At 37.0% G+C, this 18601-nt stretch overlaps 2 protein-coding genes across 3 annotated transcripts in view; one reads left to right on the top strand and one right to left on the bottom strand.

The window, feature by feature from the left end:
* The window catches only part of LOC138319174 (atlastin-2-like), a 34336-nt gene extending 24177 nt beyond the window's left edge, over positions 1–10159 (bottom strand). The window contains exon 1 of the mRNA XM_069262121.1: positions 10010–10159. Within this exon, the coding sequence (XP_069118222.1) occupies positions 10010–10109 (100 nt within the window). The 5' untranslated portion in view covers positions 10110–10159. The remainder of the gene's footprint in view (positions 1–10009) is intronic.
* A 254-nt stretch (positions 10160–10413) lies between these two features.
* Positions 10414–18601, top strand: part of LOC138319173 (transcriptional-regulating factor 1-like) — a 61315-nt gene continuing 53127 nt past the window's right edge. For both annotated transcript variants that reach the window (XM_069262120.1, XM_069262119.1), the window contains exons 1-7: positions 10414–10537; positions 12245–13124; positions 13649–13859; positions 14112–14574; positions 14740–15104; positions 17134–17239; positions 17527–17695. In XM_069262120.1, the coding sequence (XP_069118221.1) occupies positions 12341–13124; positions 13649–13859; positions 14112–14574; positions 14740–15104; positions 17134–17239; positions 17527–17695 (2098 nt within the window). In that variant the 5' untranslated portion in view covers positions 10414–10537; positions 12245–12340. The remainder of the gene's footprint in view (positions 10538–12244; positions 13125–13648; positions 13860–14111; positions 14575–14739; positions 15105–17133; positions 17240–17526; positions 17696–18601) is intronic.

Here is an 18601-nt window from a genome sequence, read left to right as displayed (position 1 = left end):
ACCTGGATGTTAGTAGGGGATGCTATTCCAGCTGTATGCGTAGATTTTTTTAACTTTGTCACCAGTATTTAATCAGAGAGATGCATTTGAATATAGTGTTGACAATTTCTCGGCTAAAATTAACCTACATTTTGTAAACTACCGCCGCCCATGCGCCAATGTCCGAGTACATTACCTCGAATATGAATCAATTTGAATTATAAATATTTAGGCAATGCATTCAAACTCAGAGTCTACAACCAAAATAACATCCCTTACTACATGTTACATCCAGGTATGTATCAAAACCGTGTTTGATCGGAATATATTCTGATAAGACATACTGTAATCTCTTGTCAGCCATTGTTTTTCCACACCAAACGGACCTTGCAAGGGAAAAGTCAGTCAGAAGGTACAACTGTAGCTAACGTTAGATTCGGCTGTGACATTACATGTAACATTAGAATGGATACAATAGATCTAAACCCAACACATTAATAAACACGATGAAAAGTTTGATCCATTGGAACATCCTCAAAACATTCGCTTAATAAGTGAAACAAAACAATTACAAATTTCTAATACAGTGATTGAATGTATACATTGTAAAAAAATAAATAGTACACAACGTGATCAAACACATTGTACAACAGAGTCGGGTATGAACATCAAAGATCCGCTGGCTCCGCCTACTTCTCAATGTTGTCAGCGATCTTGTCAGTCAGGGGGCAATCAGTCGGGCTGCCGATGCTTCAGCCAATCAGTGCCTTCGTTACATGCCACCTAAAATCTAATCTACTGCATCAGTTACCAGCCTACTAGATCAGTTACCAGCCAACGTGTCTATCGAATGAATGAATGTAAACAGGAACACTTGTTGTAACGGCGCTGTAAAGGAAATGTTGACGGACGGACGGACGATGGACGCCGTGCCATGACATAAGCTCACCGACCCTTCAGGCCAGGTGAGCTTAAAATTATTCAATTGCATCCTGAAAACATACATATGATATTTGAGAACAATCCCTTCAATACTTTTTCTGAGAAATAGCGGTAACAAACTTTAACTATCAAAATCCAAGATGGCCACCGGTCGGCCATCTTGTTGACCGATCAGATCCCAAAATGCAATATGCACAACTGGGGTCCTAGGGGAACCTACATATGAAATTTGAGAAAGATCCCTTTAGTGCTTTTTGAGAAATAGCGGTAACAAACTTTAACTATCAAAATCCAAGATGGCTACCTGGCGGCCATCTTGTTGACTGATCAGTCCCAAAATGCAATATGCACTACTAGGGTCCTAGGGGAACCTAACATATGAAATTTGAGAACAATCCCTTCAATACTTTCTGAGAAATAGCCGTAACAAACTTTAACTATCAAAATCCAAGATGGCTGCTTGTCGGCCATCTTGTTGACCGATCAGTCCCAAAATGTAATATGCAGAACTAGGGTCCAAGAGGAACCTACATATGAAATTTGAGAACAATCCCTTCAATACTTTCTGAGAAATAGCGGTAACAAACTTTAACTATCAAAATCCAAGATGGCGGCTGGTCGGCCATCTTGTTGACCGATCAGTCCCAAAATGCAATATGCACAACTAGGGTCCTACGGGAACCTACATATGAAATTTGAGAAAGATCCCTTCAATACTTTCTGAGAAATAGCGGTAACAAACTTTAACTATCAAAATCCAAGATGGCTGCCTGGTGGCCATCTTGTTGACCGATCAGTCCCCAAAATACAATATGCACAACTAGGGCCCTAGGGGAACCTACATATGAAATTTTGAGAAAGATCCCTTCAGTGTGCTTTCTGAGAAATAGCGGTAACAAACTTTAAACTATCAAAATCCAAGATGGCTACCTGGCGGCCATCTTGTTGACCGATCAGTCCCAAAATGCAATATGCACTACTAGGGTCCTAGGGGAACCTACATATGAAATTTGAGAAAGATCCCTTCAGTACTTTCTGAGATTTTAGCCGTAACAAACTTTAACTATCAAAATCCAAGATGGCGGCTGGTCGGCCATCTTGTTGACTGATCAGTCCCAAAATGCAATATGCACTACTAGGGTCCTAGGGGAACCTACATATGAAATTTGAGAACAATCCCTTCAATACTTTCTGAGAAATAGCCGTAACAAACTTTAACTATCAAAATCCAAGATGGCGGCTGGTCGGCCATCTTGTTGACCGATCATCAGTCCCAAAATGCAATATGCACAACTAGGGTCCTACGGGAACCTACATATGAAATTTGAGAAAGATCCCTTCAATACTTTCTGAGAAATAGCGGTAAACAAACTTTAACTATCAAAATCCAAGATGGCTGCCTGGTGGCCATCTTGTTGACCGATCAGTCCCAAAATACAATATGCACAACTAGGGCCCTAGGGGAACCTACATATGAAATTTGAGAAAGATCCCTTCAGTGCTTTCTGAGAAATAGCGGTAACAAACTTTAACTATCAAAATCCAAGATGGCTACCTGGCGGCCATCTTGTTGACCGATCAGTCCCAAAATGCAATATGCACAACTAGGGTCCTAGGGGAACCTACATATGAAATTTGAGAACAATCCCTTCAGTGCTTTCTGAGAAAATAGCCGTAACAAACTTTAACTATCAAAATCCAAGATGGCTGCTTGTCGGCCATCTTGTTGACCGATCAGTCCCAAAATGTAAATATGCAGAACTAGGGTCCAAGAGGAACCTACATATGAAATTTGAGAACAATCCCTTCAATACTTTCTGAGAAATAGCGGTAACAAACTTTAACTATCAAAATCCAAGATGGCGGCTGGTCGGCCCATCTTGTTGACCGATCAGTCCCAAAATGCAATATGCAACAACTAGGGTCCTACGGGAACCTACATATGAAATTTGAGAAAGATCCCTTCAATACTTTCTGAGAAATAGCGGTAACAAACTTTAACTATCAAAATCCAAGATGGCTGCCTGGTGGCCATCTTGTTGACCGATCAGTCCCAAAATACAATATGCACAACTAGGGCCCTAGGGGAACCTACATATGAAATTTGAGAAAGATCCCTTCAGTGCTTTCTGAGAAATATAGCGGTAACAAACTTTAACTATCAAAATCCAAGATGGCTACCTGGCGGCCATCTTGTTGACCGATCAGTCCCAAAAAATGCAATATGCACAACTAGGGTCCTAGGGGAACCTACATATGAAATTTTGAGAAAGATCCCTTCAGTGCTTTCTGAGAAATAGCGGTAACAAACTTTAACTATCAAAATCCAAGATGGCTACCTGGCGGCCATCTTGTTGACCGATCAGTCCCAAAATGCAATATGCACTTCTAGGGTCCTAGGGGAACCTACATATGAAATTTGAGAAAGATCCCTTCAGTACTTTCTGAGAATTAGCCGATAACAAACTAAACTATAAAATTGGCTGATAAAACACGGCTTTGACACATACCTGGATGTTAGTAGGGGATGCTATTCCAGAATGCTGTATGCGTAGATTTTTTTAACTTTGTCACCAGTATTTAATCAGAGAGATGCATTTGAATATAGTGTTGACAATTTCTCGGCTAAAATTAACCTACATTTTGTAAACTACCGCCGCCCATGCGCCAACGTCCGAGTACATTACCTCGAATATGAATCAAATTGAATTATAAATATTTAGGCAATGCATTCAAACTCAGAGTCTACAACCAAAATAACATCCCTTACTACATGTTACATCCAGGTATGTATCAAAACCGTGTTTGATCGGAATATATTCTGATAAGACATACTGTCATCTCTTGTCAGCCATTGTTTTTCCACACCAAACGGACCTTGCAAGGGAAAAGTCAGTCAGAAGGTACAACTGTAGCTAACGTTAGATTCGGCTGTGACATTACATGTAACATTAGAATGGATACAATAGATCTAAACCCAACACATTAATAAACACGATGAAAAGTTTGATCCATTGGAACATCCTCAAAACATTCGCTTAATAAGTGAAACAAAACAATTACAAATTTTTAATACAGTGATTGAATGTATACATTGTAAAAAAATAAATAGTACACAACGTGATCAAACACATTGTACAACAGAGTCGGGTATGAACATCAAAGATCCGCTGGCTCCGCCTACTTCTCAATGTTGTCAGCGATCTTGTCAGTCAGGGGGCAATCAGTCGGGCTGCCGATGCTTCAGCCAATCAGTGCCTTCGTTACATGCCACCTAAAATCTAATCTACTGCATCAGTTACCAGCCTACTAGATCAGTTACCAGCCAACGTGTCTATCGAATGAATGAATGTAAACAGGAACACTTGTTGTAACGGCGCTGTAAAGGAAATGTTGACGGACGGACGGACGATGGACGCCGTGCCATGACATAAGCTCACCGACCCTTCAGGCCAGGTGAGCTTAAAATTATCAATTGCATCCTGAAAAAAATCCAATGAATATGGCTCATATATTGTCAGTGATTTATTTTTGGTGCATTTGGGGATGAAAATCAGCCCCTTCCTCTGATGAAACAATTTCTTTCTTTCCCATATTCCTGGTTGTATTTTCAGAAATTTATATACAGAAATGATATACAAAATTTTTTGAATTCAAAATGAAACAAGATCTAATTGTGACGAGTGCGGTCACTTAAAGTTCCCCCAATCTCCACAGAGCCTTATTTGACAAGAGTGACCTCCCCTGAATGCTGATGTGAAACTGTTTTACCGGTAAATAAATTTTATTTCGCAGAAGAAAAATGCTCTTTGAAAAGTCAAATCATTTAAAGTTAATATATTAGACACAGCAATGCCTTTACCGGTAATTGTATTAGATTTGTGTTCTCAACCAGGTTTCCTTTTGTTCAATTTTGACCAATTGCATGCCGTGGCAGTCATGTTGATTCCTGGTCTGCAAAAGTTGACCTCAAAATAGTTTTGTGTTACTAGTAACAGTAAGATCGATAACTTAACAAGAGGCCCATGGGCCTTATCGGTCACCTGAGTTTGAATATATAATGAAACAAATTAAAGACATATAAACGCTATATACTGGGCCTTGAAGTTGGTCAGTGATTAATAAATTTGACTTTTTAGTCTATGAAGAGTATTTACTTCCATCAAACCTGTGAACTTAGAAGTATTTTTGGAAGGGGGGTCATCGAGGACTGATATGGATGTTAAAATGCTATATCTCAGGCTAATAATTCTAATCAAGTTTGACTCATTTCTTATGAAAATTGAGCAAACAATGTTCATAAATATGTTTTTCCTATATAAACTAAAGAAAATTGACCCCCTTCCCATAGGATAACTTGAGACCCCAGGGTCATATAATTCACAATTTTTGTAAAACACCTTAAGACCTTTCCATCTATACCGGGTAATTATTTGATTCTACCATTTCCAGAATCTAAAGAAGATTTTTGAAGTTTTAGCCTATTTGACCCTTTTTAGCCCCACCCCTCTGCCCCAAGGGGGTCGGCCAGGACCACTATGGATATGATATCGATACCAAAATGCTATCTCAGGCTAATAATTCTAAGCAAGTTTGACTCGTTTCCTATGAAAATTGAGCAAAAAATGCTCATAAATGTGTTTTTCCTATATAAACTATAGTAAACTTGACCCCCTCCCCAAGGGGAAACGTGAGACCCCAGGGTCATATAATTCACAATTTTCATAAAACACCTTAAAACCTTCTTATCTATAAAGTGTATTTGATTCTACCATTTCATAAAAAGATTTTTGAAGTTTTAGCCTATTTGACCCCGCCCCTAAGGCCCCCGGGGGTCAGTCATAGAAAATTTGTTAATAGGATTTAATGGTCATCTGATACTGATAATTCTGACAACATTTGACTCATTTCCTATTACAAATGACCAAATAATGCTCAAAAATGTATTTCCCCTATATAAACTTAACCCCCTCCCCGGGGGAAACGAGACCCCAGGGTAAAGGACCTTATAATTAAGACCTTTCTATCTATGAAGAGTATTTGATAGTGTTTCCCACAGGAAAAAAAAGGGCATGGTGCTAGATTTTCAAAAGGGCACCTTGACGGCGATAAATAACCATTAGAGGGGCACAAAGGTTATCTATTTAATTATTCTTGGTAAAAAAATGATCTGGGAAATTGCAATCTGCCGATCATATGATCATGACTATAATTGATTCATGAGAAAGATCTCAATTTCATTTATATTATTAAAAGAATGGGAAAAATGCCTTTATTTCAATCCTATTACTTTTATTTTAATATATCTTTTAATATTGAAATATAAAAAATACTGTATTAAATTAAAGAAGTTTAACATGTTTCACAATCATGGATAATTAATTAAAATAATATTCTTAAATTTATTAGCACTAAATTCAGATAATACAGATAATTGTTACAGTAGTATTCAAAATATAATTTAATCTGAGAGAGAAACAAGTAACTATAGATTTCTTTTTAATTTCATATGTTTTAATTAATTTGCTATTAATATTATTATTCATTTTGTCTAAAAAATTGATTCACACAAAATTCTAAAAACTTATTAATACCATTTTCATTTTTAGTAAAATCCTGAAATATTGTGTAGCAATCCAGGCCGACTATTACAATATACCCAAAATGGCGGCCATTACGATTGAAGAGTGAAGAGTTTTACGTGCAATCACGCTATATATAACGTTTTGGGGCACGCGTTACAGTTGTAAGCAGTATTTGTTTTTGTAGTAGTGCTCACTAGCTTTAGTCAACAAACTTAATGAAAGGCCAGCTGATTGTTTTCTAGGCTGCCGATTGGCTGCTTGACTTCAGGTTACGTAATACATAGACGTGAAAGTGACACCACAAGCCAAGGTGGAAATAGCCCAAGGCTGCTAATTAGGGCCACTGGGGTGTTGGTCATGGGGTCAGGAAGTGGTCACGCCTCTTTTGTTTACTTAATTATCAAGCCACTGCCTGGTAAACATGTACTGGGGACAAGGGCAGGGCGTTAGGTTATAGGGGCATGGCGTCTGGTAAAAAGGGCATGACACGCGTACAGCACCATGCTAATCAGGGCTGTGGGAAATACTATTTGATTCTACCACATCTGTGAGTAGAGAAGAAGATTCTTGAAATTTCATCCCTTTTGGCCCCTCCCACAGCCCCCTGGGGGGTGGGGACCATATAATTCACCATTTTGAATGGCCTTATGCCTTAGAAGGTTTGTGCAAAATTTCATTGAAATTACTTCAGCAGTTTTAGAGAAGAAAGTTGAAAATGTAAATTGTTTACGGACATACAACGTATGACGATGGACAAAAGGAAATTGAGACTTCGTTTCAGGTGACCTAAAAATACAACAAAGATGAAATTAGACCTAAACTGATCCCTGCTGACCAATGAATAAAGGGAGATAAATCTTTCTGGTTTTAGGGAATTTGAAACAGTCACAAAATTAGTTTTCTTTACAAAATTGTGATATTTTTCACATTAAAAAGTTAGAATCTGATTTAAACTACATATTGAAATCGATTCCAGGCAAATCAGACCAGTAGTTAGATATCTATAAACAGTTCAATTTTGAACAATGAAAGACTGTGGCGGCCATCTTGGATGCTGGTCGGAAAAAATGAAATTGGTCAACACATCTGCAGGTCACCCAAAAATGAAATCGGTCAACACATCTGCAGGTCACCCAAATTACCTCACAAAATTTCATGGCAATTTGACTTATGGTTGGACAAAGTTGTGACAAAAGAAGAAGAAGAAATAGAGTAAACACAATAAGTTCCCCACTATGTTGGGGGAACTAATACTATGTTGTCATTTTTGAAGGCCCAATATACATAACATTTCACTCTTTTTTGTAATCACAAATATTTACAATGATTGACCATTGAAACATGAAAGACGTGTATTATGACATTATTCCATGCAGATAAATCTATGATATCAAAAGGTCAAAAATCGTCTTGTGAAAACATACCTGCCATCTTGAAACAGTCGCCATCGCAAAACCGACAATTACATAAGTGTTTTGTATACATGAAAAGGCCCAAAAAATAATTCTGTAGCACTATGTTCTTCATGGAATGAAGTAGTGATTGTGCATGAACAAAAGCAAAACAAATTATTTTATAATGCTTTTAGTATTAAAGTGAACAGTCGGGCAAGGATGGCTAAAGTCAGTAAAAATGGTGTGAATGTATCCAGCATAATTTCTTCTGAAATAAAAAAATAAAATCTCTCGTCAAAATCTGTCTGCGTACAAAGAAATTTATTTAAACTATAGCAATCCTAAAACGTCCTCCCGGCTGACTATGTCTGTGGTTACATTTCCACGCAGCCCCGCTTTCAATGCTTTCAACTTTCTTTATTTCAATGGTCAGAACTGGGAAACGTAAGCTGAACTCGACTGTCGTATTAATATGCGAGAACTTTTGGAAGGCCAATGAACGCATTTAGACTGGTTTTCTTTGCCCGACTATTCACTTTTGTGCAGCCATTTTTTTTTTTTTTTTCTTTTCTTATAATGCGTCAGCATATTGCTTTGGATGAATGAAAAATTAGGTCCCAGCAAATGAATCGCCTAGCGTTTAGCGCTATCGGATGGTTTTGGTCGTGATTTACGGGTAGTGTCGACTACTGTTCAGAGATAATGGGGGTACATTGACACGCAAGTATAGAGTGGAAAGTTGCTCCATCTCTGGCATTGCAGCAATCCATTTATATTTAATACCTACTTTCCAAATCGCATGCGTTACTGACCCTTGCCGTACTGTGTTTTCTATCAGAATTGTTTGTGTTTGCTTCATCTACATTTTCAACCCACTATTTTGTCTGTATTTACTTAAAGATGCTCCACCGCCGACAGAGCATAAATGATATTCATCATTTGAACAATAATTGGTGTTTAATCGTGTATATAATAGTCTAATTAACACAAAAAATAATATAAAATAAATTATTTTGCCTTTGGTGCATGCATATTCAGTACTTCATTCCATATAGGATATAGTGTTACAGAATTTTTTCTCGATGCAATTAATTATTTTTCATATTTTTAATTTTAAGTAAAATTAGAAGCTCGAACTTTTCAATGGTGGTTATGGTGTAAAGTAAGTAACTTTTGTAACTGAAGAAAAATACTAAATCGTCTGCTCCTGTTTTTAATAGTGAAAAAATACCATTTGTCAGCGGTGGAGCATCTTTAATTTGTGCAGCCAAGGACGTATATGAGAAGGATAAGTCACACTGGGTTTTGGGGAAATACAAGGCAGGAGCTTTTGTGTTTGGGCACTGACCGTGATGTTGGGCGACGACAAATTTTCCTTTGATATCCGCCGGCGCAGCCTTTGATGTAGCTTGCGGGTGCGCGGGTCACCGTCTTACTTTCTGAAGCGGGCCGTCATTTTATGAGCTGTCATATTTTTTTAACGCAAATTTAAGACATATCCTCTAAATATGCCGTTCTTAAAGCAAGTAATAAACGTTGTGAAATTTGATAAACTTTTCATTGGTGCTTCGTTTGACGAGTAGTAGTCGTTTTGTTTAGTAATGTAAAGAGACAGTCACAAGTCTTTCTCACTTATAAATCCTTGGTGCAGCGCTTTGTGTTTCTGTTCTTCTATTTTTATTGCATTTGACTTTTACAAATCTTGACAGACCGGCTCATAATACAGAAAGATGGATTTTCCATTTTCATCATTTCATTCGATATATTTGCACAAGGGTTTACTTGTCCCTTTAAACTTCTGTTTGGTCAGTTATGAGGTTAGCTCTTCTTAACGTTTCTAATATTAACAACTTACAAGATAATAACCACTGAACATAATAATGAAATATAATGTCAAGTTGAAATTAATACACATCGTGTAAACGTGATAAATTCTGTTATCAAACATGATTCTCTATTTTATCTTTTCAGTTCAAACAGTGGCAAACGGAAGCATTCGCAATCTGTGAGCATTTTCTTTAATTTGATAGACAACGGTATTCACGATTACATTAAATTTTTTTTCGAGTGGAAGACAGTGCGTATGAAGATAGAGTGTAAACGTAATACCTGGGACTGTTTGTTCTCCTTCCATCTGTCTTAGTTGTCTTTCAGTCTTGGCGAAATCCGCCATGAAATGATACGTTTCCTCTCGAACGTCAAAATACATATAATACGAATGAAAAGTCAAAAGACCACTCGAATGAACTTCCCACCATTCTCGCGCACTACGTGACGTCACGAACTATTTTGAGACCTGTTTACCATCCGGCATTTGTCGGTATCATTGAGCCTACATTTTTAAAACGTACAGTTAAAAAATTGCAAACAGAATAAAAATAAATGACCATTGCTTATTTAATGTAAGCACCCAGTGTTTGATAGTAATGTCTTTGTAGTAAAAATCATGTTAAACTTCATAAACTTCAAGAAGAACTAATTTGTTTTAAAATAGTGCATGTCCTTCCGCTTATAAATAAGCAATGAGGCACAAGTAAATACGTACAGCAACTTCGGAAATTCAGCTGTAACTACCATGACGTTTGTGAATTTTGTCAAATGCTGATCGTCCTCTGTGAGGTTTATTCGAACAGGGAGGTGAGCTCTTGTCGTCTGTGTGCATTCCTTTTGCCCACGGCAATGATAATTTTTGCAGTTGCGCTGTATATTGTCATGAACTCACAAGTAGAAACTAGGCAACCCCAAAAAGAAAACTTTCACATGTGTTCATTACATGCACAAAAATGACACACGTTTACTAAGTATACATCGCATAAACAAACCAACCGGACTGTTTTTGAATTTTAAAGGAACATGTACGTTTTGCAGGTTTGCAGCTGCCTCTGATTCTTGGAGTACTTCCGGGAATCGGTGTGCAGATGGTTGGAAAATATGATATATGTCAACGAAGGTTTTTCCTTGAATGGTGTTTTAAAAATCACTTAGCGTCCACCCACGCGGTTGTTTGTTAATACAACTTCTATGTAAATTGATTAAACGATGCAGATATTTTTCCTTTATGATTAAACTGTGTCGTTTGCAAGATACCCCTTTAACACATGCTTATTGTTTATCAATTGCAAGACAACAACACATCTACCGTATATTTGTAGAACATGGACACATTACCTGTAAACTGAATTGACTTGAATGATACTGTAAAGTGTATGAATAACAAGAAAACAATGAAGTATTAAACATAATCCAGTTTTAGCAATTAGGGGGGAAATACGGTAATAATGTTATCATAATTGAAGCAAAACTAACGTTATCACATACTAATATTTTGGTTGCCAATGTGTGATGCAATAGTGCTTGCCATAATAAAAGTGTGCAATTTTATCTAAATAGTAACTAACAAACTCTTTAAATGTCATTGGTAATAAGCTATTTATATCATTTGTGTAACAGGAGGAGGGCACCAACATTTTGAGTGGAAATAGGATGATAACAACAGGCAAACAGTTAATGAATATTTATTACATAAAACAAGACATGAAAAAATATTACAATACCGCAACACTACATAGGTAACTATAACAAACTTGCCACAAAAACATACCTTTCAGACCAGCTCCCATCCGGTACGTATACTAATACCTACACCTTCCTAACAAGCATCCCAATACATACCACTTGGCCAAAGACTACAATAAAGAGAGAGAGAAGAGAAATATGACCTGACGACCACAAATTCAATTGTAAAAGCAGTGTACTTTTTACTTGTGAGCACAGAGTTTTATTAAAAATCCAATTAAACTTCACCAATCCTCAGAATAAATCGACACAAATAACATATTTGGGTCCTAGGCATACAAACAAAGGCCAAAATATAGAAGACTAATATAACTGTATATGGAAAAGGAGGTTTTGATTATGAATCAACTGCAAGACTGCTGAAATTTGGCTGTACTGGTCCAAATGACTACTATGGGGAAATCGCACATGTTGTTTAGCTTTCATATATATTTCTCTTTAAATATGATTGATGATCACTGGTTTTTCTTAACATTTCAGATGTATCAGGACTTTATTTAGTCATATAGGACTTCATTTTTACCCATACTGTCATTACTGATAATTAGATGGGTTGTAATATAAAAATTGGGAAAATGAATTGACATACAATGCCATGACATTTTGATAATATTTTAAAATGACTTCAATGTAAAATATTGTCCTGGCCTACCAATGTGAATTTGATAGATTGTTGATACAAAGCAAAATTTGAAATAATTTATGATTATCAAAGTAATTATGATATTTTTTTTCAAGGTAAACAGAATTTTCTTTTTAATATTTCAGATGTTGCTTGTGCCAAAATGTAGCCACAGAGTGAGATGGGTCTGCCTTAACAAGGGGGACAACTCTCACAGACTTGTTTAGCCTGCTTTTCTTGGAATGTTTGGCCACAATACTGCCAACCAGCCAACAGCAGGCCTCGTCATGTCGGGTCATGACCAACACAATGCCATTAAGTCGCCCCAATCCAATGTTGCATCAGGTGCAACCAATTTTCTTATGATAAACCCTTCCCTGTTTCATCAAAGTGGTAATCTTCATCAGAATATTGTGGATAGTTTGCCTGTAACATTATCCAACTCCTTGCATAATCTTCATCAGAGTTCAGGGGGAACAGTATATGCCTTAACTGACCAACAGATAGGCATCAGGTTACCCATTGGAGTTGGCATCAAGGATACTTCTGATGATCATTCATCAAGTATGGATAAAAATGATTCCAAAGTGGACATTTATTCTGTGACCGATGACAAAGGAGTCCCTGGGCTTGCAGGTATCCAATTTCAGGATGGAGGTGAGCAGACAAGCCCAGGGACACCAAGTCAAACGAGCACCTCGCAGATTTTACACTACCGTCCCTCGGCCAAGTCGGGGGATGCTATGCTGAGTGCTATTAACTATAATGACAGTGATATGTTACCAGATGGTGCCTTTGACAGTTGTTTGCCAAACCTGGATGATGGCATTTTGTCAAACATGGGAACACCAGGGAACATACGAATGTCAGAGAACCTGCCAGACCTGTTTGATGGGGAGGGCAATGTGAATGATTCCTATAGTATGGAAGGCCTGTCCCCTCAGCCCTTTACTGACTCTGCCTCAGGATTTGTTGGAGATGGTAACCTGGGATCAGTTATTGACCCTGATGGCATTCAGAATCCAGGTGAGTTACGATACCTATATTTTTTGCAGGCAGAGTTTTGTGGTGTTAAAGGTATATTAAAGACATTTAATGTGCTTAAATTGTTATGAATTCATTTAACATTAAACTCGGCCAATAACTTGCTGGCTGCACAATTTACCTTGAAGTTGTACATGTATTTGAGATATGAAATTTTAGCTTTCTGTTTTGTAGATTATTGTTTGATACAATAGTATACGCAAGTATAATATTCAAAATCACTTTTCAAACTCTACAAAGAAAGGAAAATAAATTATATGGTCTCGCACTCCTTACTGATAAGTTTTTAATCCTTGCCAGTAGAGCTTGCCAGTAATTGATAACTTTTGTACTAAAGTAGCAAAATGATCGACACTTGGAGACTCTCGACGTTCGCAAGAATATTATTAAAAGGTGCAAGCTAAGTTAATCACTTAATTTGTTCATTCTATTAATTCAATTTCCCTGAGATTTCCTCATTTTTATAAATGTAAGACATAAATTAATTTTAATTTCATTTTATATAGACTCCAACAAATCAGACAGTGCAAAGAAGAAATCTAAGAACAAACAACCAAAAAGTCAAGGTTCCCCAGGCCGCCAGACCATGCAGTGTCCGTCGTGCAATAAAACCTTCAACAATTCAAGCGCTCTGGCTAAACACAGACTCACTCACAGTGATGAACGTAAATATGTGTGCAATTTGTGCCAGAAAGCCTTCAAAAGGCAGGACCACTTGTAAGTATAACATATGGTCATTTGTAATTTACTTTCAATCTTTTATGCTGTTCAAATTGAATTACACTATTTAACCAATTAAAGTTTACCATGGCATGGTTCTGAATCCCCTTGGAATCTATAATTCAAGACCATCACTATTGCGTAAAGATGATAATGATCTACATTGTCATAAATGATTGGGTTTCTGAAAACAGAGACCTTCACCAATAACATGCATATAATCAGAGTTCAATATTACTTTTCATGCAGAAATGGTCACCTGATGACACATCGTGACAAGAAACCATACGAATGTAATGTTGACAACTGTCAGAAGAGTTATTGTGACGCTCGCTCACTACGGCGCCATCTGGAAAATCACCACAACCAGACACCTGAGCAGATTCAGACCGCCATTGCAGCGGTGGCATCCAATGCTACAGCCATCATAGCTGCAGCAGCTGCCTCCAACACAGCCTCGCTGAGAGCCACCCCTGCAGAGACACAGAGCATGCCCTCCACCTTATCGGTGATATCTGGAGCAAGTAACAGCCATTCTTCACAGGATGGTAATGGTAGTCAGTACTCTACACCTCAGTACAGTAATAACTCTACCCCTATCACCAGCCCTACATACAGCAACAATGGTAACCCACAGCAGCAGACAACATTCTTCCAGTTTGACCAAGTGCCATCTTCTGCTCCTAGTTCTCATGATGTTACACTGCAGCAGGTAAGTTATAGGATTGTGAGATCTGTGTTTTGTGAACTTATCATCATATTGGCCTGAAAAATGCTTTTCTTTCTCTCTAACATCTGAAATGTTGATATATATTTCGGTCTTGTCCAATATGTTGAAGTTAATATTAATGCATGAAATATTTGTCACTCAATAAAGCCCCACCTTACGGATGATTCCCAGCGCCAACAGCAGATCACTATTCAGCCCCAGGTTGTGACACCTCAACAAACTTTACCATTTGGACAGCTCCCAGAGGGGATTCCAGTTGATTCCCAGCAGGTGCAAAACTGGGAAGAGCGCGTGCAGCATATACTTACTGCTGCAGCTAACCAAGCTGGAACAGGGCACCAATCCAACTCGCACAGTCCGCCTGGTACTGTAGGGGACCAATCGCCGAGCTACCTACAGCAGGTCAGCCCCATCAGCCCTGTGATGAACCACCCAGGGTCCTCCAGTCCACAGCGCATCTGGTCGAACAACCCCCTCACCCCCAACACCATCATCAATGACAAACTCAATGGGTGAGTTTATCAGGCTACATTATTTGCCTCAATGTTGCTGTCAACTAACTTCAATTAGTCGCCTTTTACAATCATGGAGTGGGACAGCAGACACAAATTTTACACCCTATTTTCAGTGAAGGTGTTGCTTGAAATTAGGTCATAAAACAAGTTGAAATAATTTTAAAACCTGCTTAATTATCTCCCCGTGAAACACGTTTGTTTTGGGCTCCGTCCATCAGTCCTTCCCTCCTTCAGTCTGTCAGAGATTCTTTTCTGGGCTATAACTCAAAAATCATTCAAAGTGACTCATTGAAACTTTCTGTATATATCGGACAAGTGTCCTAGTTGTGCCTTTTGCTATTGCAGACCTTCCATTTTGGGAAATTTTTATGTTACCATGGAAACTTAGTCAAAATATCAAATTACTGTTTCCTTTTGTTTCTGGGCTATAACTCCAAAACCAATCAGCACAGCTCGAAGAAAATTTCTGAATATATTGGACTAGTGCCCTAGTTGTGCCTTTTGCTATTGCAGACCTTCCATGTTTGATGCTTTTTCTGTTATCATGGAAACTTAGTAAAAGAATACCAAATTACTCTTTATTTTTGTGTATAGACTATAACTCCTAAACCGTTCAATGCAGCTCCTTGAAACTTTCTATATATATCAAACAAGTGCTTTAGTTGTGCCTTGTGCTGTTGCGGACCTTTAATTTTTAAAAAGAATTCTTTTACCATGGAAACTCAGTCAAAAATACCAAATTACAGTTTCTTTTTGTTGCCTGCATACATTCTTTTTGTAGTTTTACAATACTTGCATACATTTAAAGTTATACTTGAATAATATATCTTTGTAACTTTGACCTTGATGTATTTGGGTTTTATTCCAACTGCAGAGCACGCAGGATAATGCCATGGTTGGGGTCCTTGTTTAAACATGGGAAAACAGCGAATGTTTAGTGGACAGATGATATCATTCATTAAATATGACCTAATTTATGAACATGACCTAGCCAATGTGACCCTAGCATGTAATCATCTTAAGCAGGTCATGTCAAGATCCAAATGTAGTACTAAACATCAATTTCAAGACACAATATTGTTAAAAAATACTAATTTATAGCAAAAATTTTAAATTTTTAATTCTAAAATAGAACAAACACTTAACTAGGTCACTGTGACCTACTTTTTGAATTTTTCATTAGTTTTCTGAAGTGATCTTCACAAACCCAATATTTACATGCAAAAACTGCAAAAAATATTATATCTTTTCTAATATTTAATTAATTAGGACTTGAACAATGAAAGGGGAATTCACCCTTTGACCTCCGAAATTACCATGAGCAAAGAAAAAATTGGATATTCTGAATAGCAAGCAATATGCAGCTGACTCTAAGGTATCTTCATGTGAAATATTTTGCTTTTCACTGAGTGGCTGTAAAACGGCCCAAAGTGAAAGTCATAAACTTTGCAATCGTAATGGCCGCCATTTTGGAATGGGGTGATTCTAATAAAGGAGCCGGATTTTGGTATATTTTTTTCAGGATATCACTAAAAAAAATTTTTTTTGTTTTTAAGGGTGATTATTTCTCTAGAATATTGGTGTAAATTTTAGAAACAAATATTTGTAGTTTTTCTTGCATAAATCAAAAGAAAATGACTCCAGTATGTATTACAAAAAAAAAAAAAAAAAAAAAAGTGAAGAAAAAAAACAAGCGATAGACAAAATGTATAATAAAAAAAATGTGATAAATAGCAATGAAATAAAAGTATACAATGTATTTATTGCATTTTTCCTTCTAAATGTAATGTAAACGCCTTAATTACCCCTCCCTATGGTGATAGATAATGTTAAATCATAATTTAACAAAATATGTTTTTGTTAATTATTTTGCATATTATTGATATTTATATATCTTTGTTTACAATAATAAATGAGAAAAAGTTGATTACTAAAAGTTGGAATATCATTAATACCTTTACCTTTCAAAATTTCATTTTTTCTTTTCTGTCAATTACTTAATATCTGAACTCATCTGTTTGTTTAGTGATGAATCTGCCAAGCCAGTGGTTTGCAGTATTTGTGAACGACGTTTTAAGAATATTCCCGCCCTAAATGGTCACATGAGACTTCATGGAGGCTATTTCAAGAAGGTATCAAAACTCTTTAATACACTGGTATAAAATATGTATGAAAATGAATGAATATGAAATGTTTAACTTTACAGATATGTACTTCAATGATTGGAAATATTTGATAATCTTTACAACCATGAGTAAATCATTGACTGTTGTTAGCTATGTTTAGAGACATGATAGCTTATGAAGTATCATGAAGATATGAATGATTGTTAACAAAACTCATTAAAACCAGATTTTAATATATTGTTTTAGATGCAAGGAGTATTAAAATTATTGTACTGTTCGCTATTTTATTGAAGGATATCAACAAAGAAGAGAAGAAAAGTAAAAAGGCACAAAGTACCTCGATGGGATCAAAGGTTTCTAAGGTTTCTTCAGAGCCATTAGATATTAACCTGCCGACCATATCACAGTCATTCCAGAAGTCGTTAGAGACTATCACACCCCCAGTCACTGCCCACGCTACAGGTAACATCTCGTGTATCTCTTGTCTTTGTCATTCAATACCACATGTTTATTTTTTCATTCTGGGACTATTTTGTAGTGCATTTTGTTTTAACCCTTTACCACATGTAAGCGCCTTTGGATGCCTTTATCCTTTGCCCCATGTAAGTGACTTTGGACTCCCCCGCACCATCTCAATGTAAGCGCCTCTGGACGCCTGTACACGATCTCAATGCAAGCGACTCTGGACGCCATTTTGACTATCAATGTTTTGCTAGCTTTGTATCGCGTGATAAAAGCGCCACCTGTGTTCAGACTTTACAATCTAATTATAGATGTGACCAAATTTCTAACCAATAAAAAATCGGCACAGTGTTACTATATTAAACTCTGAATAAATTAAACGAGAAAATCACACATGTGCTCAACGCTTCACTCATGTTACCGGGGACGCCATCATGGCTTCTGTTGTTGATATTACGTCAGATATTTGTAATTATAAGTACAATGTCATCATATTTAAATATCATAGACCCAAAAGCAAATAATCTGACAATGATTTAGACGATGTTTTATTCAATTTGACCGATCGAAAATCTGACTGTCATGAAGAACGGTGAGGTCCCGTACTATCGCCATTACCTGACGTCGTGTTGGAATGGACTGACAAGTTTACAGCCGTGAGTGTTGATAATTTTGTTAGAAACTTGTTGTCAAATCTTCAATAAACCTTTAATATACTTCATTTAAAGTTTATAGATTATTTTCGTGCATTTTTCAACGGCAAATAATGTACAAACATCCCACAACAAACATACTACTCGGAACGATAGAAAGTGAAAGTAGCGGTGAACAGGTCGTGAACCGGCAGGGACAAAGCAGAAATAACAGTGTTTTTCAGGGCAAATATATTGACTGAGCCATGATTCA

This window comes from Argopecten irradians, chromosome 3 (genome assembly GCF_041381155.1).
Source record: "Argopecten irradians isolate NY chromosome 3, Ai_NY, whole genome shotgun sequence".
Classification (NCBI taxonomy): Eukaryota; Metazoa; Mollusca; class Bivalvia; order Pectinida; family Pectinidae; genus Argopecten; species Argopecten irradians.
Note: the sequence above shows the minus strand (reverse complement) of the source record. Positions and strands in the feature narration are given on the sequence as shown.